Below are 26,311 nucleotides of genomic sequence, written 5' to 3'. Positions count from 1 at the left end.
ATGGGAAAGGGAAAAGAGGGAGATAGAGGGAATGGGGAAATACAGATCACCGGTGTGGGTTTCTGCGCTGATCCCACCGGCGAGGGTTCCAGGAGGCACAGGAGACATCTGTCTTTTTCACTTGCATCTGTCTTCTTCGCTTCACTGCACTCTCCAGGGCCCCCCTTTCTTCCCCTGCCTTGATTTATACCCACTTTCCTTGGGTCTGTCCCCTAGGTCGACCCACATACCTACGTATCCCATGTACGGGGAGGGGTAAGGTGTTTCATGGGATGATGTAATTAGCATGATCATGTTAGCCCTCATTAGCATATTGAGGGGGGTTAACTTTAATGTGCATTTCATGGATAATGAAGCAAAGGTCATTCACCGGACAGATGGCCCTTGAAGTTTTGGCCAGGTGCACGAGAGCAGAGCTGTCCTGTCTTCACAGGGCTCCCTCCTCCAGCCCCATCTTGTGTTATTGGGGCAGCCTTATCAGCTTCGACCTCCACAGAATGCACCCTGTGACTCATAGTTTTGTCTTGCGAGTGTTTGAGGCATTTCTTCGATCAGCCTCAACTTTTGCTTTCTCAGGCTGTTTTTCTTAGTTTCTCGCAGGCCTGGTTTCTCGTCTCTCACACATGGTCACGTGCACTACCTTGCTTATTCTTTCTGCTGCTTTAAACTACAGTAAAATAAGCTTATCTTTTTAACTTAGTGTCTGTGTACTTTCTGTTGACCTTGTCAATTGGCAGAACAACCCCCCTTCACTGAAGATACATCAACTGAGGGCGTTTGGTTTTCTGATGCCTCAGCATAAAGAGTGGATGGTAAATGGCAATATAAAGCTGTCGCATTAGAAATCAAAACTGGTAAACAAGTGATCGAAGAGGGGGAGAGCAGTGCCCAAGTAGGAGAATTAAGAGCAGTTGTTTTGGCAGCATAAAATGAAGCAAAAACCATATATGCGGACTCTTATGCTGTTTGGGCAGGTGCCACACAGTGGTGGCACCTACCCACTGGTAGCACTGTGAGAACAATCCTCATCTTTGACATGGGAATCTTCACAGCATTGTGCCTACTCCTTCTCTCCCTTGCCATTGTACATCAATGGCTACAATGAAAATGGCTATATGCCCCTTCCTCTCTCTCTCTTTTTCTACTCATAAGAGTACATGCTATATCGTGAGTTACAACCTACACCTATCGGGATGAACCTAACCATAATCAGTCTAGTTAATGATTATCACTAGTCTACATGGCCTCAGCCTGGGACTTTAAAAAAATAACTTTGTAGCAGTATGTAACTGGTTATATAGTTACTCTAAATCGTTCCTTATTTAAATCCAAATCATCAAAAATCATTAAAATCAGCTCAAATTAATAACAAATCAGTAACATTTCCCCCTTTGAAAGTTCTGAAAATCATTTCAATACTTTCATATCAAAATCTATTACATTCCTGTTTCACTGTATGCTGGTGGGAGTCTTGGGATTTCTCTTATGATCATGTGATTGAATGCAATTCTGTTGGTAATTTGTTTCTTCAAGCAGGAATAAATCAAAATTGTCATCAAGAAAACAATCAGCAAGATAAATAATGTGCCAATTAATGACCTTATCCATGATCTTAAATTCCAACCTAATCCACTAAAAATTTTGTCTGTCCAATCTTCTGACATGTCTTCTCAAGCTTGTTCAGTATCTTCTTCAATTTTTCTTAGTAATTCTATGTCATGTTCTACACCTTGTGTCACATTTGGGATATGTATGCAGCAGTGGTCTACTCTATCTTTGAGGTATCCACAAACTCCATGCTCTTTAAGCAAGAGCATGTCTAGTGCCATTCTGTTTTGCAAAGTCATCCTTGAGGTTGCCTGCAATTGAAGATTTAATTCCTTGAATCCTTTCCTTGTGACATTAGCCAGTTTTTCTACCTGTCCAGTTAGTCGATACAGCCATTCCCTGTTTCTGTATGATGCTATGGGATTTAAAAGGGATTCTAAAGTGCAACCAATTCTTACTCCTGTCAAGGGTTCATTCCATGTTTCATCTGTCTCTGATCTTTTAATCCGCTCTAATTTTAAATTTTCTAAGGATCCTTTAAAAGGAGATTTCTTCCAAATTGGGCACAACGTTGGCATACCTGAAGTAATCTGTTTTACTTTTCCATCCAAGGGCAGATGCATTGTCCAGGTTCTGTCACTCATTGCCCAAACTAAATGTCCTGGACTCTGAATTGCAGATCTTCTACAGCTAAATAATGTTCCTTTTCTGGGTTTTGGTCAAATTAAGACCGTTTTTAAGACCTTGGCAAAAACACCCATATTTTAAGGCAGCAGCCAAAGGAGGAATTCTCTGAATTATTAGGTCTGCATTGCTGCAGTCATATACCTTCTCACATTTCCACCAAGACACTATATTTTCCTTTTCTCTCAGTGTGCTTCCTTTATCATTTATTGATGGTAAGGCTGCAAAAACTGTCCCATCCCAAGTAAACCACCAAGGAGTTCTAGCCATATACTGAAACTGAGTAAATATAGTCATGGACCATATAGAATCCCATTGCTCCTCTTCCTCTTGTGTAGTCTGATTGGTTTTGTCACACTTCCATTCCATGATGTTTCTACTCACATTGTTTCTAATTTGTTCATCATAAGAACACCACACAACAGTTCGATATCTCCCTATCTTTGCGAAAACATAGTTTAACTGTTTTTCACAATCTGCCCTATTTCCTGGGGACTTCCACTGTTTCCTGATGATTTTTACTTGTTCATACCACTCAATGACAGATTTTTGTTCACAATGAGTAGTCTCATTTTTGTATCTTAAATTGATCAAATTCATTGTTAAAATTCCTCATGGAACAGATTCACCTATTGCTCTTAGTATTGGTAAGCAAGCAGTGATCTGTGTTATGTTCTGCATATTGGCAAATCCCCTAAGTAATCCTAACATCAAATTTTCTTCTGGTATTTTCCTTGGGAGGTATATTAGCTGTTCTGTCTCTATCTGCCTTCTATTCCTCACCTTCAAGTCTAACATTTCCTCACTGTTCTCAGTTGCAGGTTGTGTTTTGATTGTTACCTCAAACCAGGATCCCACCAGCATCAGTTTCCAGACTAAAATCAAATAAAATACAATTTCCAATCGATATCTAAAGCTAGACATATTTCAGAGTAAGTTTTGAAGTTTCTGGATCCCTATTGACAACCTTCCAGGAAGGGGGTGCCTTCTTCACTCTAGTACAGTGTATTCATGCATCTGATTCTGCGATCTTGATAGCTGTGAAGGTAGTCAACAGTATTTGAAAGGGTCCTTTCCAGCGTTCTTGCAAGGGTTCAGAAGTCCATGTCTTCACGTAAACGTAGTCTCCAGGTTGAAGGTCAGGTAGTGGATTTTCCAGGGATAGAGGTCTATTCCACACTACTGCATTTTGGATTGCAGTCAGGGTTTTTCCTAAGGAGAGTAAATAATTATACACATCTTGTTTTCCTTTCACATGCATATTCGGATTTGGTTCCAGAGATTCATATGGCTTCCCATATAGTAATTCATAAGGACTAACTGATGTGCCACTTTTTGGTTGTACCCTGATTCACAACAATGCCAATGGAAGTGCCTGAGGCCACTTTAAATTAGTTTCTTGACATATTTTGCTAATTTGCCTTTTTAGAGTCTGATTCATTCTTTCTACCTTTCTGCTGGATTGTGGCCTCCATGGTGTATGTAAATCCCAAGTAATTCCCAGAATCTGACAAACACTTTGTACTACTTCAGCAACAAAGTGTGGGCCTCTATCTGAGAGAGATCCCAATAGGGACTCCAAATCTCAGGATTATTTCTCCTAACCATTTCACCACTTCCTTTGCCTGAGTGGTACGACAAGGAAAGACTTCTGGCCATCCTGTAAAAGTATCAACCCCCATCAGAATGTACCAATACTCATTTTGTCTAGGTAACTCTGAAAAGTCTACTTGCCAATAGTCTCCTGGTTCTGTTCCAGATTTCAGCTTACCCATTTGGACCCTTTTCTTTATTACTGGATTATTTTTCAAACACACATCACATTTTGCAGTTATCATTTTGGCTATTCCTAGCATTTTGACTGATACTACTTGTCTTTTTAAAAGGATTATTAAGGCATCTACACCCCAGTGACATTCTTGGTGTTTTGTCTGAATTACCTCTCTCATCAGGAGAGGCAGAACCACCACTTGTCCCTTGTATGTCACCCACCATCCAGCTAAATTTTTCTTAGCATTCAATAATTGCCCCAATTTATCATCTTCTTCTGAATATTTAGGTTTCTCCCTTGGGAGAATTACTGTTTTGGTTGGAATCAATGCCATTTGTAACGTTATTTCTTTCGCTGCTCTTCTGGCAGCCCTATCTGCTAAATTATTTCCTCCAATTTCTTTTGTATTCCCGACTTGATGTGCTTTACAGTGCATGATTGCCACCTGAGTTGGTTTCTGAACTGCTTGCAATAATTGCAAAATTTCATCCTGATGTTTAATATTTGATCCCTGGGAGGACAATAATCCTCGTTCTTTCCACAAAGCTCCATGGACATGTACTACCCCAAAAGCATACTTTGAGTCAGTCCAGATATTTACTTTTTTCTTTTCACTTAATTCAAGAGCTCGGGTTAAAGCAATGAGTTCTGCCTTTTGAGCTGAAGTGATGCTAGACAATGCATTTGCCTCTATGATTGAGTTGTCTGTTGTTACGGCACATCCAGAGTATCGAACTCCATGTTCCACAAAGCTGCTGCCGTTTGTATATAACTCCTAGTCGGGATCTTCCAACGGTGTGTCCTTCAAATCCTCTCGACTGGAGTACACATGTTCAATGGTAGTCAGGCAGTCATGCTCCAGCTGCCCTTCTTCTTGTGTAGAATTTAAAAATCTGCAGGGTTTACCAGGTTAGTTGTTTTTAAAATCACATCATCTTGTTCAGTCAGGACCACCTGGTACTTCATCATTCTTCTCGGGGACAACCAATGTCCCCCCTTTTGTTCTAAAACTGTTATCAACATATGTGGGACATATACTGTTATTGTTCTTCCCAAAGTCAATTTCTGGGCCTCTTGAATAAGCATTACTGTAATAGCAACTGCTCGAAGGCAAGTAGGCCATCCTTTACTCACAGTATCCAATTGTTTGGAAAAGTATCCAACTGGTCTCTTCTAGCTTCCCATTCTGTGGGTCAACACACCCAGTGCAAGACGTTGTCTTTCATGAACAAACAACTGACAATCTTTGGTTAAATCTGGAAGTTCCAGGGCAGGTGCAGACATTAGAGCTCGTTTTAAATCTTTAAAGGCCTGCTGCTGATGTGGGCCCCATACAAAGGGAAAGTTCTTCTGAGCTTCATACAATGGCTTTCTTATTAGACCGTAATTCATTATCCAAAGGCAACACCACCCAGCCATTCCCAAAAAGGCCCTTAGTTTATGAACACTTTTCGTCTCCGTTAGGCCACAAATGGCTTCCTTACAGTCTGTTCCCAATTGCCGCTGTCCTTTTGAAATCTCAAAGCCCAGATACATTACAGTCTGGCTTGCTGTTTGGGCTCTATTTCTGGATACTTTGTACCCGTTTAGTCCAAGAAAATTTAAAAGTTTTATTGTTACCTTTATGCAGGTGGATCTTTCTTCTGTAGCAATTAGTACATCATCCACATATTGCAAAAGTAAGTGTGCAGGCTTTGGCTGTGAATCATCCTGTTTCCATACTTCAAGTTCCTTTGCCAACTAATTTCCAAAAATTGTCGGACTATTTTTAAATCCTTGGGGTAGTCTTGTCCATGTCAATTGCATTTTTCATCCAGTTTGTGGATTTTCCCACTCAAAGGCAAACAATTTTCTTTCCTTCTCCAGAGGTATACAAAAGAAAGCATCTTTCAAATCAAGCACTGTAAACCACTGATTGGTCTCTTTTAATGCTGTCAACAATGTATATGGATTTGCCATTACAGGATAAATATCCTTAACTATCTGATTCACTGCTCTTAAATCTTATACTAACCTATATTCACCTGAAGGTTTCCTAACCGGTAAAATTGGAGTATTATATTCAGATTCACATTCCTCAAGAATTTTATACTCCAAAAATTTGTCAATAATTTCTTAATTTCCTGTCTAACTTCTGTTTTAATTGGGTACTGTTTAATCCTTACTGGTCTTGCACCCTCCTGCAATTGTATTTTCACAGGTGGTGCTAATTTTGATTTGCCAGGTTTATCTGTTTCCCATACTGTAGGGATTACTGCTAGATCTACTTCCTGTGGAATTTCTTGTTCTTTTACTCTTTCTTGTATCATCAGAATTTCTCCTGTCTCTGACTCAGGTATTTTTAGGAAGACTTCCCCTTTCTCAAAAACAATTTGTGCGTTTAATCTGGACAACAAATCCCTTCTTAACAAGGGTATCAGACATTCTGGTACATACAAGAATTCATGTGTAATTATTTTGTTCCCAAATTTTAAATCCAGGGGTTGTAGAAATGGCCTGTTTTCTTCTTTCCCTGTTGCTCCCCTTATGTTTGCTGTTTTCGTTCCCAATTTCCCTTTACAGGTATTCAATACTGAAAACGTTGCTTCTGTATCTACTAAAAAATTGAACCTCTTTTTCTCCCAGCTTAATTACAACCAGAGGTTCAGCTGGGTTCCCCTCCAGTCCCCTTCATTCATCTAAGATCATTACTCTTGCTGCCTCCTGCTGACCGCCCCTCATCTTTGGACATTCTCGTTTCCAATGTCCTTCTTCTCTACAGTAAGCACACTGATTTATTCCTAGGGGTGCATTAAAATTTCGGTTCCAAGAATTTACAAATCCTCCTCTCCCAGTAGCGCCCCGTCCTCTCCCACGTCCTCAACCTCTCACTTGTCCTCCTGTTATTACAGCCAGTAACCTATTTTCTCCGGTTTTCTTCTTCTCTTTCTCTCGATTGTTATAAACTTTCCATGCAGACTCCAACATTTTACTCAGGTTTCTTGAATCTTCTCCCTCTAGTTTCTGGAGCTTCTTTCTTATATCTGGTGCAGACTGCCCCATAAAGATCAAGGCCAGTTGCATCTCAGCTGCCTTGGTTTCCACTCTCAAGTCAGTATATTTTCTGGCAGCTTCCTTCAATCTTTCCAGAAACACAGAGGGAGATTCATTCTTATCCTGTCTTACCTCATATAGCTTAGACCAATTCACAGATTTCGGTATTGCATGTTTTACCCCATACAGAACCCATTTCTGATATCGATTTAAACTCTGCCTATGTTCCCCACGGTTTGGATCCCACTGTGGATCTCCAGAAGGAAAATTTTTCTCTACAGTTCCATCAACTGTCCCACTCATCACTGCCACTTCTGCCTGCACCTTACCAGTCCTCAATACCATTTGTTTCTCTGTCCCGTCCAATAAGTTATCCAATATCACTTGCAAAACATTCCAGTCTGGGTTCTGAGTTCTAATGATCGTGTCCACTATTCTGCCTGCTCTCTCAGGATCTTCCCTATATGTCCCCGCAGCCTGTTTCCAAGGCTGAGTTGCTGACGAGAGGGGCTCCAAAGAGGAGGATAGCGGCGGGGGACCCTCCTGAAAGCATCAAAAACCCACGGCAAAACCGCAAGATGTGAAGGCAGAAGCTCAGGGAAGAGGAAGAGCCTCAAGTCACCTCCCCCCTGAGTGGGAAGAGTTGCTGCTAACGAGGACAGCAGTGACTCAGAGTGGGTGGAGACTGGAGTGACGCCCCTCACGTACAAGAGCAGCTCCCAGGGAGCGCGAGCGACCAGGAGCAACGGCGAACAGGGCGTGGCACGTCAGAAGGGTGAGGCGTGGCAGTTTGCGCGGCAGTTCACGCGGCAGTTCGCACAGGCAGGGCGAGCGGACAGGGCACAGTCCCTCTCCGGGGTCTAGAACTTATCTGAGCTAGTTTCATCTTATCGTCCTCCACGAGTAGACTGAACCATGGTCTCCACTCGCGTCAAAACCACCACCAGAAAGAACGTGGTGACCCAGACAGAGCTGCCACGCAAACATGCAGCGGTCCAGGTCCCAAGCTGCAGGGAGTGCCTGAGCCTGTCAATCCTGCCGGAGGGCAGCAGTGACAGCACCTGTGTGTGCTGTGATCAACTGGATGACCTGCTCAGCCTGGTGGTGGAACTCAAAGAAGAGGTTGAGAGATTAAATAGTATTAGGGAGTGTGAAAGGGAAATTGACTGATGGAGTAACACCCTGGCACCCCTAAAGCAACAGGAGCAAATGGAGGCTCCAAACAAGGTAGGTAATCCCTCATCCTCTTGCTACCAGGCAGAAGGAGGGGACCTAAGAGATGGGGGAGGCTGGAAACAGGTCCCCGCTCAGGGAGGCAGGAAAATCCTCTCCCAATCTCCCTCACCCTCCATGGTGTCCCTTCACAATAGATTTGGGGCCCTGGAACCTTTGAATGAAGAAGAGAAGGAGGAAGAGAATTAGTCAAACAAGGAGGAAGACCAAGGTCCACCAAGGCCGGGTCATTCTAGACCAGGTATTAAAACCAGTTCTAAAAAGAACCCCAGAAGAGTCATTGTAGTGGGTGACTCCATTCTGAGGGGTGTCGAAGGCCCCATATGCAGACCGGACCCGCTTCATAGGGAAGTCTGCTGCCTCCCTGGGGCCCGCGTCAAGGACCTCACGGCTCAACTCCCCGCTCTAGTGAGACCCAAAGACTACTACCTTCTCCTGGTTTTTCAGGTAGGTAGTAACGACATTACCATGAGAAGTCCTAAAGCAATGAAGAGAGATTTCAGGGCCTTGGGGAAACTGATCAAGGGGTCGGGGGCACAAATTGTGTTCTCCTCCATCCCTCCAGTTGTGGGGATGGATGAAGAAGAATACCAGAGAACTCAACAGATGAACTTGTGGCTCCAAGACTGGTGTTACCGTCAGGGCTTTGGATTTTTCAATCATGGTTGGTATACAGGGCACCAGACCTTTTGGCATTAGATGGTGTCCTGGTTTAACCAGGATAGGGTTAAGTTTCCCCAGCAGTGGGGGGGAGCTCTAGCCGGGTTATTCAGATACCATGCGGACGTCACATCCTGGCAGGTCACATTTTTCCTGGTGCGGGAGCGCGGTGCACTCGTGGTTTTGTACATCGTGCTTCAAACTGCTGTATTTGGTAGCTATTTTGCTCTGTTCATTGCTATCACTATTACTGTTATTGTTATTGCTGTTGTTTGTTGTGTTGCTATTGCACTGCTGTATTAAACCTTTCCTTATTTCAGTCTTGGGGTTTTGTATTTCACTCCCTTTGTGGGGGAGGGGCAGCGGCCGCGTGGTCTCAGACCCCGGCAGAGGCTAAACCACCACAGATGGAATGCACCTGTCCCACAGGGGGAAAAGAATATTGGGGCAGCAGTTAGCTGGTCTCACTGAGAGAGCTTTAAACTAGATTTGAAGGGGGAAGGGGGCAAAACACCAGCCCATCTGAAGTGCATGTATACCAATGCACACAGCATGGGTAACAAACAGAAGGAACTTGAAGCCATGATGCAACAGGAAAATTATGATGTAGTGGCTATTACAGAAACATGGTGGGATGTCTCCCATGACTGGAGTGCGCCAATTGATGGCTACAAGCTCTTTAGGAGGGATAGACAAGGAAGGAGAGGTGGTGGGGTGGCGCTGTATGTTAGGGACTGTTATGATTGCTTTGAGTACAAGTGTAGTGAAGACAGGGTGGAGTGTCTTGGCGTTAGAATCAGGGGGAAGGCCAACAGGGCAGATGTTGTAGTAAGAGTCTACTCTAGGCCACCCACCCAGGACAGAGAGGTGGATGAAATATTCTGTAGGCATTTAGGAGAAATCTCACGATCGCTTGCCCTTGTTCTTGTGGGAGACTTTAACTTCCCAGACATCTGCTGGAAATACAACACAGCAGAGCGGGACCAGTCCCGGAGATTCCTGGAATGTGTGGGGGACAACTTCCTGACGCAGCTGGTGAGAGAACCGACCAGAGAAGGTGCCCTGCTGGATCTCGTCTTTGTGAACAGAGAAGGACTGGTGGATGATGTGGTGGTTGGAGGACGACTAGGGCACAGCGATCACAAAATAATAAATAGAGTTCTCTATTCTTAGAGAGGCCAGGAGAGGGCTAAGCAGAACTGACATCCTGGACTTCCAAAGGGCTGACTTTGTCTTGTTTAGGCACCTGCTTGAAAGGATCCCTTGGGAGACGGTCCTGAAGGGTATAGGGGTCCAGGAAGGCTGGGCGCTCTTTAAGAAGGAAGTCTTAATGGCTCAGGAGCAGGCAGTCCCCAGGTGCTGTAAGAGAAGCCGGCATCAGAGAAGACCACCCTGGCTGAACAGGGAGCTTTGGCTGCAACTCAGGGAGAAAAGGAGAGTTTACAGCCTTTGGAAGAAGGGGCTAGCCACTCACAGTGATTACAAAGAGGCTGTGAGGCTATGCAGGGTGAAAATCAGGAGGTCTAAAGCCCAGCTGGAAATTAATCTGGCTTCAGCAATCAAGGACAACAAGAAATGTTTCTATAAGTATGTCAGTAGCAAAAGAAAGACCAGGGAGAGTATCCATCCCCTGCTAGATGCAGGAGGAAACATGGTAACAAGTGATGAGGAGAATTTTGCCTCAGTCTTTAATAACAAGACTAGTTGTATTGAGGGAATCCAGCCTCCTCAGCCAGAAGACAGAGACTGGGAGAACAACCCCCCCGCAATCCAGGAGGAGATAGTCAGTGACCTACTGCATCACATAGACACACACAAGTCTATGGGACCGGAGGGGATACACCCGAGGGTGCTGAAGGAGCTGGCTGGGGTGCTCGCCAAGCCACTTTCCATCATTTACCAGCAGTCCTGGCTGACCGGGGAGGTGCCGACAGATTGGAAATTGGCCAATGTGACGCCCATCTATAAGAAGGGTCAGAAGGATGATCCAGGAAATTACAGGCCTGTCAGCTTGACTTTGGTGCCTGGGAAGCTGATGGAGCAGCTCATCCTGAGTACCATCACACAACACATGCAGGACAACCAGGGGATCAGGCCCAGTCAGCATGGGTTTATGAAAGGCAGGTCCTGCTTGACAAACCTGATCTCCTTCTACGACAGGGCAACCTGCTTATTGGATGAGGGAAAGGCTGTGGATGTTGTCTACCTTGACTTTAGTAAGGCCTTTGACACTGTTTCCCACAGCATTCTCCTGGTGAAACTGACTACTCGAGGCTTGGATGGGCACACGCTTTGCTGGGTAAAAAACTGGCTGGATGACCGGGCCCAAAGAGTGGTGGTGAACGGAGTTAAATCCAGTTGGAGGCCAATCATGAGTGGTGTCCCCCAGAGCTCGGTTTTGGGGCCACTCCTGTTTAACATCTTTATTGATGATCTAGATGAGGGGATCAAGTGCACCCTCAGTAAGTTTGCAGATGACACCAAGTTGGGTGGGAGTGTTGATCTGCTCGAGGGTAGGGAGACTCAAAAGAGAGACCTGGACAGGCTGGAGCGATGGGCTAAGGCCAACTGTATGAGCTTCAATAAGGCCAAATGCCGGGTGCTGCACTTGGGCCAAAACAACCCCCAGCAGCGCTACAGGCTTGGGGAGGAGTGGCTGGAGAGCTGCCAGTCAGAGAGGGACCTGGGGGTGTTGATTGACAGCCGGCTGACCATGAGCCAGCAGTGTGCCCAGGTGGCCAAGAAGGCCAATGGCATCCTGGCCTGTATCAGAAATAGCGTGGCCAGCAGGGACAGGGAAGTGATCTTGCCCCTGTACTCGGCACTGGTGAGGCCGCACCTCGATTACTGTGTTCGGTTTTGGGCCCCTCACTACAAAAAGGACATTGAATTACTCGAGCGTGTCCAAAGAAGGGCAACGAAGCTGGTGAAGGGTCTGGAGCACATGTCGTACGAGGAGCGGCTGAGGGAACTGGGGTTGTTTAGTCTGGAGAAGAGGAGGCTGAGGGGAGACCTCATCGCCCTCTACAACTACCTGAAAGGAGGTTGCAGAGAGCTGGGGATGAGTCTCTTTAACCAAGTAACAAGCGATAGAACAAGAGGTAATGGCCTCAAGTTGCGCCAGGGAAAGTTTAGACTGGATATTAGGAAGTATTTCTTTACAGAACGGGTTGTTAGGCGTTGGAATGGGCTGCCCAGGGAGGTGGTGGAGTCCCCATCCCTGAAGGTGTTTAAGAGTCGGGTTGACATAGCACTTAGGGATATGGTGTAGTTGGGAACTGTCAGTGCTAGGTTAATGGTTGGACTAGATGATCTTCAAGGTCTTTTCCAACCTAGATGATTCTGTGATTCAATCGCTCCTCATAGGATCTGTTCTCCAGGCTCTTCACCAGCTTCGTTGCCCTCCTCTGCACTCGCTCCAGCACCTCGATATCTCTCTCGTATTGAGGTGCCCAAAACTGGACACAATACTCCAGTGGCCTCACCAGTGCAGAGTAAAGTGGGACTATCACCTCCCTACTTCTGCTGGTCACACTATTCCTAATACAAGCCAGGATGCTGTTGGCTTTCTTGGCCACCTGGGCACACTGCTGGCTCATGTTCAGCTATATCATGAATAGCAATTACAACATTGAATTGTCAAACAAGTTACTACAATCATCACAGCTATCCCTATGATCAATACAAGTAATTGTTTTAACCGTTTGAAGTTTGGTAACCATGAAGTAAGCTTGTTCCATATTTCTTCAAAGCCTAAAGAAGTATTGTCCTTTTGTATCTCCTGCAAAATACTTAATTACTGCAATATTATTCCTAAATCTACATTTATTTTTCCTGTTTCATCTATGTATGTACAACAACTAGAATTCACAACTGTGCACAATCCCCCATGTGAGGCCAACATCATGTCTCACTGTCAACACTCCAGATCGAGGAATGATTTCATTCAATAACACTTTGGTAACCTCTCTTGCCTTATTAGTTCTGCATGGGAATGCCTCTGGCCAACCTGAGAAGGTATCTGTTAATACCAATAAGTACCGATACCCCCTTTTCTTGGGAGTTCAGAAAAATCTATTTGCCAATGTTGTCCCAGACTATTACCTTTCCCTATAACTCCAATTTGAATCTTACTTGACATGTTTGGGTTGGTTTTGTTTTTTTTAAACAGCATAGTCGGCTTACTGTTTTTTGATTTAGCTGCTTGTATAGAGCATCTGCTCCCCAACGTGTTTTCCTATGTTTACCCAAAACTAACTTCCATAGTATGTTAGAAGGCACTATTATTCACCCATCTGGAACATAAAACCATCCATCTTTTTCTTTATTACCCTTTAAATCATTAATCAATTTTTGATCCTCCTCTGAATATTTAGGTTTCAAATCTGAGTTTAGGATTGAAAGTTTTACTGTCTGGGACCAAAGCTAATGCAATGGTTTCAGTCCTTTCTGCCACCTGTCTGGCCTCCCAATCTGCCAAATTATTTCCAATTTCCTGTTCAGTGTTACCTTTTTGATGCCCTCAGCAATGCATGATGGCTACGTTTTCAGGGAGTTTTATGGCTTCTAGCAGCCTTAAAATTTCCTCCGCATGTTTTATTTGTTTTCCTTGTGCTGTGAGTAATTCTCCTTCTTTCCATACAGCACCATGAGCATGTACTACTCCAAAAGCATATTTCGAATCTGTCCATATATTAATCTTTTTCCCTTTTGCCAGTTCTAAAGCTCTGGTCAAGGCAATTATTTCAGTCTTCTGAGCAGAAGTCTGTACTGGCAATGGTTTAGCTTCTATTACTTCAGAAGTGGTGGTCACAGCGTATCCTGCATTACGGTTTCCCTGTTCTATGAAGCTCCTTCCATCCGTGAACCAGGTGCCATCAGCATCCTCAAGTGGTTCTTCTTTTAAGTCAGGTCTACTGGAGTAAACAGCTTCCACGGTCTCCAGACAGTCATGAGTTACAGGCTCTGATGTGGTCCCGCTGAGAAAAGAGGCTGGATTCACAATGGTAGTGGTCACAATGTTGAAGTGCTAAGGCTTGGACAATAAGCCCAAGCCAGAGTTGACCTATAGAGGAATCCTGTATATTTTATAACTGATAACCACTGTGCTAGTAGGTATTATACTAAGTTATAAAAAACCACCTATTCTGATGTAAAAAGTGGAAGTATTGAAGCCTGAGCAACAGGCCCTGAACTGAAACTGCTAACTCCATATGTAGTCATTAGTGAAATATGCATAGAAGATGTAGCTTAAACATCATAAAACATATCTATCCTGAATATATCCTTATCTTTCTTTGTGTGTGGGCAAGATAACAGGGCCACAGAGACAGTTGTCTGGCCTTGTGACCTGGTGTGTGACCTTGCTCATAAATCAACTAGATAAGCAGGGAAACTCCCTTAGCTTCTCCCTTGAGCCCTGGCCAGGCTCTGGGGGGAACCTAATGTGAGATGGAAACCAGATATTTCCGCTCAAAACAAAGGTGCCAGCTATTCTGGCTTACTGATTTTTAGGTATATAAGGCTGGGCCCGCTCACAGCGACTTTGGAAGCCTCACCTACGGGTGGACGCACCGCGTAGGATTTCCCACTTGCCGGGAAAGGCTCTCCAAATCCTCGCTGTAACCGGGGCTGCCCAGCGACTGCGGATCTGGATGATGGGAACGGGTGCAAGTGGTGATGGATCTTTCTTAATCACTATTCTCTCTCTCAGGCAGTAATGATTTGATGCATTACCCTGTATTTTCCTATTTGTTTAAGTGCACTATTCTGTCTTTTCTTACTGTATGTTTTCTGTATTATTCTGTTATATTATTTAGTTATTTCTAGTAAAATACGCCTGCTCTTTTCACTCTGGTGTCTGAGTTTAATCGGTATCCCTGATCAGCAAAACAAGCTGTGGCCTCCATTGGTCAGTATCACAGTGACCACCAGTCTAGCTCCACATTTTTGTGGGCTTATCCCCTTCTTCCCTTGCTGTGTAGTTATGGGGGAAGGTAAGACTTCCCTTAAGCCTCCTGCAGAGGCTGGGGTTAGAGAGTTTGTGTGACCAGGCCAAAAAGCAATGCATTGGTGAGGGGCTGCAGCTGAAAAGCTGAAGAAGGCTGAAAGAAAATATGGGGCTTCCTGCCATACCCACTGATGAAAAAAGTTTGTCACCTTTGGAGATGACCCTACCACACCCCCCCCTTGTCAAACTTTGTTTTTTTCTTCTTGACCAAGTTCATGGTCTGGTTCCTCTCCTCTCCTCTCCTCTCCTCTCCTCTCCTCTCCTCTCCTCTCCTCTCCTCTCCTCTCCTCTCCTCTCCTCTCCTCTCCTCTCCTCTCCTCTCCTCTCCTCTCCTCTCCTCTCCTCTCCTCTCCTCTCCTCTCCTCTCCATACATTTGCTGTGACTGGTGAAAGTCACTTCCTTTAAGGCCCTTTTGGGCCTTTACTTTCTATAAAAATTGATTAAATGTTCTCAGGACCCTTCTGCACTTCTTGTTTAACAGAACACAAGGAGAGTTTATACCAGGTTAGACCAAGATCTATCTAGCAGCATAAGCTGTCTTCAACAGTAGCTAATGTCAGATGTTTAGGGGAGAATATAGGAACAGGATGAGTGTGTAAAATTGTTTCCCAGCTGCCAGAAATCTAGGTTTCAGGATTTTTTAAAGCCAAAGATAACATCTGACTCTAATAGCCTTTGATGGATCGTCTGTGAATTTGCCCAGTCACTTTTTGAAATCACATACATTTACAACACTGAACATGCCAAAATGTTCCCCAGCTTTAACCATACATTGTGTGAAGTGTCTCCTTTTAATTGCTTTAAGCCAGTCACCTGCTTGTTTAATTTGACATGCTCTCATTTTTGTAATAGAAGAGGCAATGAATAACTGTTGTTAACCACCCTCTCTCTACTGTTCATGATTTTGTAGATTTTATCACACCCTGCCAGCTCTTTTTCAGGCTGAAGGGTTCTGCATGGAAGTAAGTAATTCTGTACTGCTGACAATCCTTGCCATCCTTCTCTCTGCCTTTTCTCATCCAGCTCAGGCTGTAACTGTTCCCAGGTGTCTGTGACTGCAAAAAGAATCACATCTAAATAATCCCCCAGAACAGCACAAGGTGCCTAAATTTGCTTTTCCACATTTTATTTCAACTTATTATTTCTACTCTTTAAGATAGTGCTTATTCACGATACTAGCGGAAGGATATTTGATTTTCAAAATGAAGCACTGGCCCTTGTAGCTGATACAGCTGGGTCCTCATCACATGAAAAAATTATGTTTGTTTAGGTTAGCAATTGAAAACCTTTCTAACACTCTCCACAGTCCCAAATTCTTCATTGTAGACAAGCTCTGGCAAATTAGGAGGGAGATCCCATAATTAATGTCTCAGATATTTCAGATATTTTCCATTTAATTCTGTAGCAATGCAAGCAAGCCCTACGGCTCACTCTCTCCCACCCACCAGAATCTCCCAGACCACCAAGGCAGTACTTAACAGTCCAATTTTCTTACCTTGGTCCATGCACAGAGTTCCCTGGTCTAACAACGCTTTCTGGGGTTCCTCTCTCTCTTTTTTTTTTTTGTTTTTTTTTTTTATCCTTTTGCCCCCAGTGGTTCACAAGGCCTGTCTATATTATCAGTCTCAGGATCTCAGTCGGTCTCTGAGGAGTCACCGTCGATGATTCGCGAGACCGTTGAAATCAACAGGGCGCGCCTCCTCGCCCTCAACGGCGGAGACTCCCAGGCGACGACTTCGCTCCCGGACGAGCCCCCAAATTGTAAGAAACGCTCAGTTGCCAGTTATCAGCGGCTCAGACAGGATGCGGTGTGAAGCACTCTTTATTACATTCTTGCAAGACCGGGCGCCCCATCAGGTGGACGTGCCTAACAGCCATCATGCAATGGTTTATATCCCTTTCTCCCAACCGCGAGTTCCCTCCCCTGATTCCTCATTGGCTGAGTACTACAGGGTGTACAGACTTCCCGAACCGCCTACCGATACGCCCCTTCATGTATGTGTTCATACGTCGCATGTTCATGGAAATGAACCTTGGCTTTCTCCAGGGCGGAGAAGTTAATATGCAGGAGCTCATCACGCAAGCCTACTAAGATGGAAAAGTTCGAAATTCAGGTTCCCCAAGTCTTTCGGTATCTGCATCCATCTAAAGCCAGTTCCAAGTACTGGGTCATCACAGTTGACAAAAAGACCACTTGTCTTCTAGCCCTAGGCCAGGGATTTCAATGGTTGTGAATTGCTCTTGTTGATTGCTTTGGTGAATCGCTCCTGCCCCTCCCTTCAGGCTTATTATGCAAAAACAACATTCTGTCCCTTACATGTCCAAGGTAATTTTTTCCTCTGCAAGCCCTCGCATAAATGGGGTCCCTGGTCTTCTGCTGTCCTCATACGTATCACCTGAAACTAGGAACAATGAGGCATAATTAGGAAGGAACCCTTTGTGTCGCTTTCTTTGGGTTGTTGCTCCTGAGCTCAAAGCAGAATTCTCATTTTAAAGGCCAGTGGATTGTTTTCCTTTGCATAAGAAAGAGGTAACGCTAATTCTATATTAGTGTTTCCCATAATGAAGGGAGCTGCTTCTCTCCTGTTAAAAACAATAGCCTTACAAATAAACTGTGATATTAGTGGCGTGCTTTGGAAGCGGTTCTTTGAGAGCTTGCGAGGTCGACATCTAGAGATATTTGATTTCATTTTTAAATTAATTAAACTCTGGAGGGGGAAGAGGAAGGAGAAGGGAAAGTTGTTTCTATACTATCCCGCGAAAAGATGTCTTCATCTGAAGTTTAACTGATACCGTAAGAGCCGGAGAAGAACTCTCTAAAACTCAAAAGTCAGAGTGTTAGAAAGCAGGCATTCTTTATTACAGCGCTGGGTGCACGGGGGATCTCTCCACCAAACGTGCACACCTAGGCCAGTGAATCCACGACTTAAATGCAGGTAACTTATACATATTCATAAGGTCTTACAATACAAACATACATATTCATAATAAAGTGTAATTAGTCCTAAAGTTTTTGTATCAACAGTTCCTTCTGCCTTATCTGAAACGTGATGCGTATCCTTGAGATAGGAGTCATCCGTTTAGGCCATAAATGTATCAACATTGTCATGCTTTCCTCCATCTTATCGGAAACGTGATGCAATGTGCATCCTTGAGTGGAGCCATCCCTCCTGGTTCCCATGTTTGATGTGTGATGCGCATCCTTTGGTAATTGGTCCTTGTGTTTGTTATGCGGTGCACATCCTTGAATGGGGAGTCATCCTCTTGAATTACAGATCACAGATGTCCTCCATCTCCGGGTGTCAGAGGCCCCAGTCTCACTTCACTGAGTCATAAAATGCCCGTATATCTCTTGTCACCCTGGTGCTACATCCTCTGTCCTTCGGGCCTCTATCTGTATTTATGTAAGCTTGTGTTCTTTGTTCTCACAGTTCAGAAATGCCTTGTTCTTACAGCTCAAAAGAATTTTTAGTTTAAATGGACAATTCAAGTTTACTATGGCTAACTATTCTATAGTTATACATATTTCTTAATATTCCTATATCATAACAACTCACCACCTCCCTCTCCGGCCTGATTTTGGGGGGAAAAAACTTTCTTTTAGAGGGCTTTGAGACATGTCCTGCCAAATACTCTTTCTCGCCAAGTCACCTCCCGGCCGCCCCCACCGGCACCCCGGCGGCAGGGCTTTTCCGCAGCCCCCGCCTCATGCCGGCCCCATGCTACCTCTCGCTGCGAAGCGCTGGGCGAGGAAACAGCGACGCGGCGCTCAAATCTCAATGATAAGGCGCTTTTCTTCCTTCCCACGGGAAGCAGGACCCAGGGGCAGCCTAGGAAGACGCAGAGCTCCCGGCACCCTTCGGAAGGATCCTGGGAAGATGCTCCAGCACTTTGGGACAGACCTACACTTTTTTTTGGGGGGGGGGGGGGAGCGTTTTTATTTCCCCCCCTTTTCCACTAAAGATGGCCCCGGTCACTCCGCGGCCCAGCATAGTCCATCCTGGTGGGGCGAGTGCGGGGGTCCGGGGCGGGCGACGAGGCGCCCTGCAGAGGGAGGGGGCACGGCGCCGCCCGGGACCGCCGCTTCACCCCGCCGCGCTCTGACGCTGGGAGCCCTGTGATGGGCCCCCTCGCGGGGGAGGAAGGACGCCCTCTCTGGGACTCGGCCACAGTCTTTCTTAAGGCCCGGCAAGCTACCTCCCTCCTCGCCAGCCTCCTCCTTCTTCTTCCCTCTCCTCCTCCCAGGACTAGGCGCGTTCCCACCTGCTCCGCATCCATTAATGTCTGGGGGCCGAGGTGAGGAGAAAGAAGGGGGAACCGGCTTCCAGGTGCGGCGGCACACTCCCCCCCCCCCAACCAAAGAACAAAAGACAAAAAAACAGGGGGGGGAGAGAGAGAGAGAAATTTTAAAAATACCCCGAAACAAAATCCAAACCAGCCGCCGCTTCCGAGAGGGCGGCAGGAGCGTCTTCGCGGGGCGGCAGCCACCCTGGGCGGCCGGCGCGGCTCGGAGCGGCCCGCCTGCCCGCGGCGACGGGACGGCTCTCCGCGGAGCGGCATAGGGGCCTGGCGGCGCCGCGCCGGCCGCCACCGATGCGCTGCCCCGCCGCCGCGCCATGACCCTGAGCTCGGAGATGTCCGAGGCGTCGATGCTGGCTGAGGAGACCGACATCGATGTGGTAAGTGAGGAGGACGACGAGGAGGACGACGAGGAGCCGCAGCCCCACCGCCGGCGGGGAGGGCGGCGGGGACGGGTCCGGCGGCTCGCGGCTCTCAGAAGGCGGCGGCAGCAGGCGGCGGCGGCAAGAACAGCCTGGTGAAGCCGCCCTACTCCTACATCGCCCTCATCACCATGGTCATCCTGCAGAGCCCCAAGAAGCGGCTGACGCTGAGTGAGATCTGCGAGTTCATCAGCGGGCGTTTCCACTACTACCAGAAGTTCCCCGCCTGGCAGAACAGCATCCGCCACAACCTCTCCCTCAACGACTGCTTCGTCAAGATCTCCCGGGAGCCCGGCAACCTGGGCAAGGGTAACTACTGGACGCTGAACCCCGAGTCCGCCGACATGTTCGACAACGGGAGTTTCCTGCGCCGCCGAAAGCGCTTCAAGCGGCAGCAGCTCCCGGCGCCTGAGCTACTGCTGCGCGCCGTGGACCCCGCCGCCTTCCTCCCGCAGCCCCCACCCCAGCCGCCCTGCGCCTACGGCCTCCGGCTCCAGCCCTACCACCCCCACTCCACCCTCTTCGCCTTCCACCACTCCTCCCCGCCAGTCTGCCAGCCCCCCGCCGCTCCCGGAAGCGTCCCCGGATCGGCGCTGCCCGCCGCCGCTGCGCCGCAAGGCCCCTTGCTGCCGGTGGCGGAGCTGGCACGGACGCCCCACGGATACGCGCACCCGCCTGGCCCGGCGCTGGCGGCCTCACTGCACGCCGGCAAGCCTGGCAGCGGCGCAGCGCTGGCTCGCTCGCCCTTCTCCATTGAGAGCATCATCGGGGAGGGGAGCGGCCCCGACGCGGGCAGCAGTTGCGCCTCGCAGTCGGCCGCGGCGCCGGGCCTGGACCGCTCGCTGGGGAGCCCTGGCGGCGGCCTGCCCCCCGCCACTGCCCTGCCCGCTGTCCCCGGTTTCGCGGCCCGGATCTCTAACTGTTAAGGATTTCGGAGTCTTTCCGAAGGTAGGATCTGGACTATCTCCTTTCTTCGCCTCTCGGATGCCCGACAGACTCCGCGAGCAGTGGAGCTGCGGGGTTTGCGTGGTGGGGCTCGGAAGCCGTCCTCCGCGGCCGGCGGGCCGCCCGGGACCTATATTTATGCAAAGCCAGGTCTAGATGCTGCATGGGCAGACGGTCATGCTATTTGGCAAGCTACTCGTTACTCCTTAAAAAACAAACAAACAAACAAACAAACCCAAAAAAACCCCACGTCTCTAAACCGTTAAAGTTCAGAGATTCTCAGGTCTAAGAGCTTAAAAAGAGTAATGTACAGGGAAAAAAAGGCTTGAGGGAGCATAGCAAAGCAATACTTTTGCATTTTAGTATACTTGTCTCGTGTACTTTTATAAAAGAAAAGTTTAACATGTTTACACAGAAGAAAGTCAAGATTATAATTTCTTATTTTAAGCTTTGTTTTGGATTATAATAGACTTGCGGAGCTTTTATTTTGTACTTTATGCATATTCTTTACAAATAATATTGTTAAAAATTACTGGCAAGTATTATTGTACCATTTTAATGTAAAGTTTTTACACATTTTCAAAAATAAAATTTTTAATTTTCAAAAAAAACCCCCAAAGCAACCAAACCAAAAGACCAAAGGACCCCAGCCAATTGGCTTTGGACCGTTCCCTCCTTAGTACTTCTCCCTTCTTTGCGACATTGATAGTTTTTTTCTTCAGTATTAATAGCACAATAGCCAAGGAATTTTACAGCTTGAAATTTATTATGACTGGATTTGACCGTGAAGAAGATCAGAATATGATCTTCACAGTCAAACCATTGTTAGCCCTAGCAGAGAAAGAGGTCTCTCTCACGGGAGTAAAACCCAGTTCTGTAAGGATCCAATCAGGATTGATTAAAAAGACGGTCTTAAACTATTTTTATATTTTTGGGTGAGTTCTAAATCACAACCGCATCACAGTTTGGTTTCCAAGAGGCCCAAAGGAAAATAATAATAAGGGGCATGTACTGAATTTCAGAGAGATTTGTCCTAGCCTCTTATGTTTCTATGGTGATAATACGACATGTGTTTCTACTTTTCAATACATATAATATAAAATGAGCATTGAAATATCCTCGTGTGATAAGCTGATTAAATGCACAAGCTATTGAAGTAAGGATAAGTGTATGAACCAAACCATGAAAGGAGCTTTTTTTATTTTGAACTCTTATCTTAACATGCATAAGATTGATATCTATTTCATAGACTAAAATCCTTTTTTAACCAAAAAGTTCGCCTCAAATATTCGAAGCTTAGACGTGAAAAGAGAATCATACATTTTAAGAGTGGTTGCTTGTTATGGACTAGGAACACTTGTTTTTCAAATCAGGAAGGCGCTTTTCAAATACGACTATTTATAACAATTTAGTAGATTCAAGGATAAATTATGTGAATTTTCATAAAAGAAAAAAAAGAGGAATGTCTTTTAGTGTTCTTTGGAGTGGGGAGGGAAAGGTGTGGTTACATGCTTTTATGTATCGAAGTACCTCATTGCCTTGGTTTTGAGTATTCTCGTGGATAGAAAAGTGATGCTTTTCTGTTTTGTTTGTAGCAATGTGGGGTTAAAATAATGGTTTTCAATGAGCGGAAAAACTGGATGTATGATCTCTGCTGGGTTCTAGTCACAGTATACATCTGGAGGGCCTCTTTGGGTGTCCCGGGTCCCTTAGAGGAGAACTGCATATAGTCCCATTTAATTTTTAGAATAAAAGGGAAAAGAACCCAGAGACATCGCATACTTGCCCTTTGGGGACAATGCATCGTTATTCACGAGGGAATGATTAACTTGAGTTCCCCAGGCCCAGCCAGGCCAGCGCTCCCCGCCGGGGCCCACAGGGGGGAAATGCCGGGCTGCTGCGCCGGTCCAGTGCAGGGTACCGAGCCTGGCTTAGGCGCCCCTCGGAGATACAGCTAAAATCAAGAAGGGAAAAGTTTTGAGGGGAAAAAGTTTTGAGAGGGAAAAGGTGGGTCTAGCTGTGACCGCGGCACTACCGGGCTCCCCCAAGGCAGGGTGCTGCTTGTGGTCCGTCTGTTTTCTGGCTGCTTGAGCAGCAGCTCGGGGTGAGAAACCATGTGAATTTTTGCGCTGCCCCCATGCAGTTAAATATGAAGAGCAGGTTCCAGCAACCCGTTATTTGTTTTCTTGGCTTCCTCGCAGAAAACCCTGGGGAGTGAGGTGACATCCCGTGCATGTAGGCCGTCCCATGCCCGGGCAGGTGGCGTGGTCCGAGCATGTCTGATGACCTTTCCTCAGCTTTATTAAGAGGCAAACTTTGTTCAAAGGTATATGAGAAGGAAACTGCTAGGCAGCTTGTTCCTTCCATGTTTTATGATGGTTGTCTGCACTGTGTGTGGACAGGGCCTTCACCTGGAAGTTGGTAGGCAAGCTGGAAACTTGCCTGCAGAAGAAACTGCAGTATGTGGTGTGATTTTATTTTTTTAAGTGCTGAGGAAAGTGGTCGGGGAAGGGGGCTGTGACACACACACACTCCTTCACTTATTTTCTCCAAGTCCTCCGGGAAGCCGCTTGGCCTCGGTCCCAGGGCCTGGCAGGCCCGGGAGCCGGCGCCGCTGCGCTGCACGGTGCAGCACGGCCCCGGCGCCGGAGCAGGTGCCACCACAAAAGGCGCCAGCCCCACAGCCCTTTGATGGGCTCTCAGCATCTCCAGGCCGCAGCTCCCCATTCGCATGCAAATGGACCGCGATCCCCCCCCCCCCCCGGCTTTTAAGGCGAACAGAGGGATAGAACAGTAGTTCTCGCAGGGATAAAGCCTAGTTGAACAATCCCTCCAAAATAGGCTGTGCCCTAATAAACAAACTGGTGGGACAAATAGGATGGCGTCGCCTCCTTATCCTCCTTCCAACTTCAAAGTGTGGCTTCATTAACCTGTCTCCTTTTCTCATCATATCCCCGTAGGGCTGAGAGACAAATTACTGGAGCTAAATTGGGAAGGGATTGCTCTACATGGGGGCTAATGTTTCAATCAGTTCCTCCAGAAGGACCACACAAAAAGAAACTTTTTAGTTTATGGTGCTATTATGTAGAGTTTTAATCTAGGGATAGATTTAGACAAATGTTATCTATTGGGAATTTAATGAAACCCTTATGTATTCAATCGCTTTTTATGCCACACACAGTGTTTCTATCCAGAAACATTTCCTTCCACATTTCTTTGTTTCTGTTAGGTGATTTCTATATTTTTAATTAGTTTTTAAAAAAATATTTCTTTTCAAGCATCTTGTATAACATCTCTCCCAAGCAGGACTGTTTTAGGTCCCGTCTCACATCCCCTATAAAAGAAATTTCCCCTTCCCTACCCTGTTTCAAAGCTAATCAGTTTGCATGTCTGCAGACAGTGCTCTTCCTGCCTTGTGCAGATGGGGCCGATATCACACAGGCTCTGTCGGCACCGGTGTAAACTGCGTGTGGGCAGTGCATTCCGGGGCCCAGCCAATCTGCGGGGCCTGTGTGCGCGGCTTCCCGGCCCGAAAGCTGGTCTCCTCCCAAATCTTCCCCAGCCGCAGCTCCTTTGGCCCATACATTCGCTCCTGGGCATTTTTCTGGTGTAGCAAGAGGCACCTGTGGGAATCTGTGTGGGAATCTGTTGGAAAGTGGGTCTGGTTTGGTGGACCCTTGGCACAGACTCTGATCTGTATGTAATAATTTCCCTTACTTACAGTAAGTACTTCAGTAGTCTCTGATAATTTTGTATTCGACAGAAATCATGGAAATTGTCATCATGGTCAAACACTCCCTGTGCTGGAACTTGCTAACCAAAGCAGATCCGTTTTTCAGCTTGTTACCAGTGGCTCCCCCATCCGCAGTGAAGTTTCGTCCGCTTCTCTTTCGGCGCAGTGCTGGGCTGCACACACTGGTGGGCCCCCAGTGCCCAGCAGTGGCTGGAAGCTGTGTGCCTGCAGCCGAGCACCTCCAGAGCAGGTAGGTGTCCGCTCGCCCTCTGCCTCCTCCTCCCCTCACTTACCTCTCCACGCACCTGGACGTCCTTGGTGACCTGCCACAGGTTACTGCAGCTCTTCTGCGTCCTTTCCTTCCACAACCCCACTGTGAAAGCGACGTCGAGCAGCCGTGTTGGGCTCTCCGCTCACTGCACCTTCCTGCGCTTCAAAGCATGACTGAGATATGGAGTAAAGATACATGCATATGTGTATGTACGTGTGTGCAGGAAAATGGGACTCCCAATGCTAACGAGCTGCTTTCGGATCCATGCTGCTGTACCAAACGCATTCGTTGTCTCTGCATAGATAGGTGTTCATCAATTTGGGCCAAGGCGGAGACCTGCAAGCAAGCCCCAGATCAGTAAACTGCTCATTCCTTTTTCTCTTGCAGAATTGTGCCGTGCTCCTCTGCTGGTCCCCTCACGGAGGGGTGCTGCGGGCCACCTGCTCCGCAGCCCAGGCGGCCCCCTCCCCACCGCTCAGCCCAGACCTTTGCTCAGCTCCAGGCTCGACCCAAAAGAGAGGCAAAGGCTGCAGGGCAGAGCTGCGGCTGCGCAGCAAGGCAGATCCTCCATGGCTGCAACGGTGTTCTGCGCCGAGCCCACCCATAAGAGCGGGGAGGCACCCGGGGGCAGCTTGGCGGGGATCACCGAGGGGACCTCTGCAGAAGATGTGCCTCGTACGACCACACCTTCAGTGCAGGGCTCCAAACTGCCGCGGACAGGGGCAGAGGGGCTCTCATCTGGCCACACTGCCAGCTCCAGGCGGCTGTCTGCATGCCCCGCGCCGGGCACCCACCGGCCACCTGGCAGGGCGCAGCCCTCAATATCTGTGCCTCTGAGAAGAAGAGACGTAAGCCTCGGAGTGCCAAGAAAGTAGAAACAATTATGGGCTGGACTGTACAGAAGGCTTTTTTATTGCTTTTTTTTTTTTAATGCAGTGTCTAGCCAATTTCAGAAATGCTATTGTTGAACTGAATTCAGAGGGAAAGTTGTTTGGGTTTTTTTTATCAAAATAATTAAACTTGCCCTTTCTCCAAATCACAAGAGACCTGTTGAATTGATTCTAAGTTTCCTTTTCGTTGATGGAGCATGCAGAAGTCTGTGGGGCCCCATATTTAGATGATAAATTATACAATTTATGTTGGAAGCAAAAGGATAAATTAGAGATTTCAAGTGTTCCATTAATTCATTGTCTGAGGCTGGGAAAGCCTTATCCACAGTTAATTCGAAGGTATTTCTCGCCCCTTCATGCAAAAGGAAACCATCTATGTACATCAAAACACGTTTGTATGTTCAGGCATGTGTGCCCGGGACTCGGTGCAGTTACCAACCCGCGCCCGTACATCTGTAGCACTGCAGTAGTCGTTCCAGAAAATGCCCATGCTCTGGAAAGTGCTTGTAATACCCGGGCATATGGCACTTCCTACTGTGGTGGATGCAGGTCTGCTTCTCTTACTTTCATTATGGGAGAGCACATGCATACCTGTATACATTAAATACACACAATCAAGATAAACGAGTCATCTTCCTCAGGCTTTCTTTTTGTAAAATAAATACTGTCAAGTCTGCTTATTTAGGAACCACTAGATGAAAGTGATAGTTTTCTAATATACATGTATACAGTGAAATTCCACCTGTCGGCTGCACGAAGGGAGGGGTAAAGAAAGGCAGTCTCTTCGGATCAATAGTTCACGATTAAAGGA

The 26,311-nt window shown here is 46.7% G+C and overlaps 1 protein-coding gene across 1 annotated transcript in view; it reads left to right on the top strand.

The window, feature by feature from the left end:
- The window catches only part of LOC141917717 (forkhead box protein D1-like), a 98,569-nt gene extending 72,923 nt beyond the window's left edge, over positions 1–25,646 (top strand). Inside the window, 2 exon segments of the mRNA XM_074811122.1 lie at positions 19,323–19,662; positions 19,665–25,646. Of these exon segments, the coding sequence (XP_074667223.1) occupies positions 19,557–19,662; positions 19,665–20,587 (1,029 nt within the window). The 5' untranslated portion in view covers positions 19,323–19,556 and the 3' untranslated portion in view covers positions 20,588–25,646.
- The last annotated feature ends 665 nt before the right edge of the window (positions 25,647–26,311 follow it).

This window comes from Strix aluco, chromosome W (genome assembly GCF_031877795.1).
Source record: "Strix aluco isolate bStrAlu1 chromosome W, bStrAlu1.hap1, whole genome shotgun sequence".
Lineage (NCBI taxonomy): Eukaryota > Metazoa > Chordata > Aves > Strigiformes > Strigidae > Strix > Strix aluco.
Note: the sequence above shows the minus strand (reverse complement) of the source record. Positions and strands in the feature narration are given on the sequence as shown.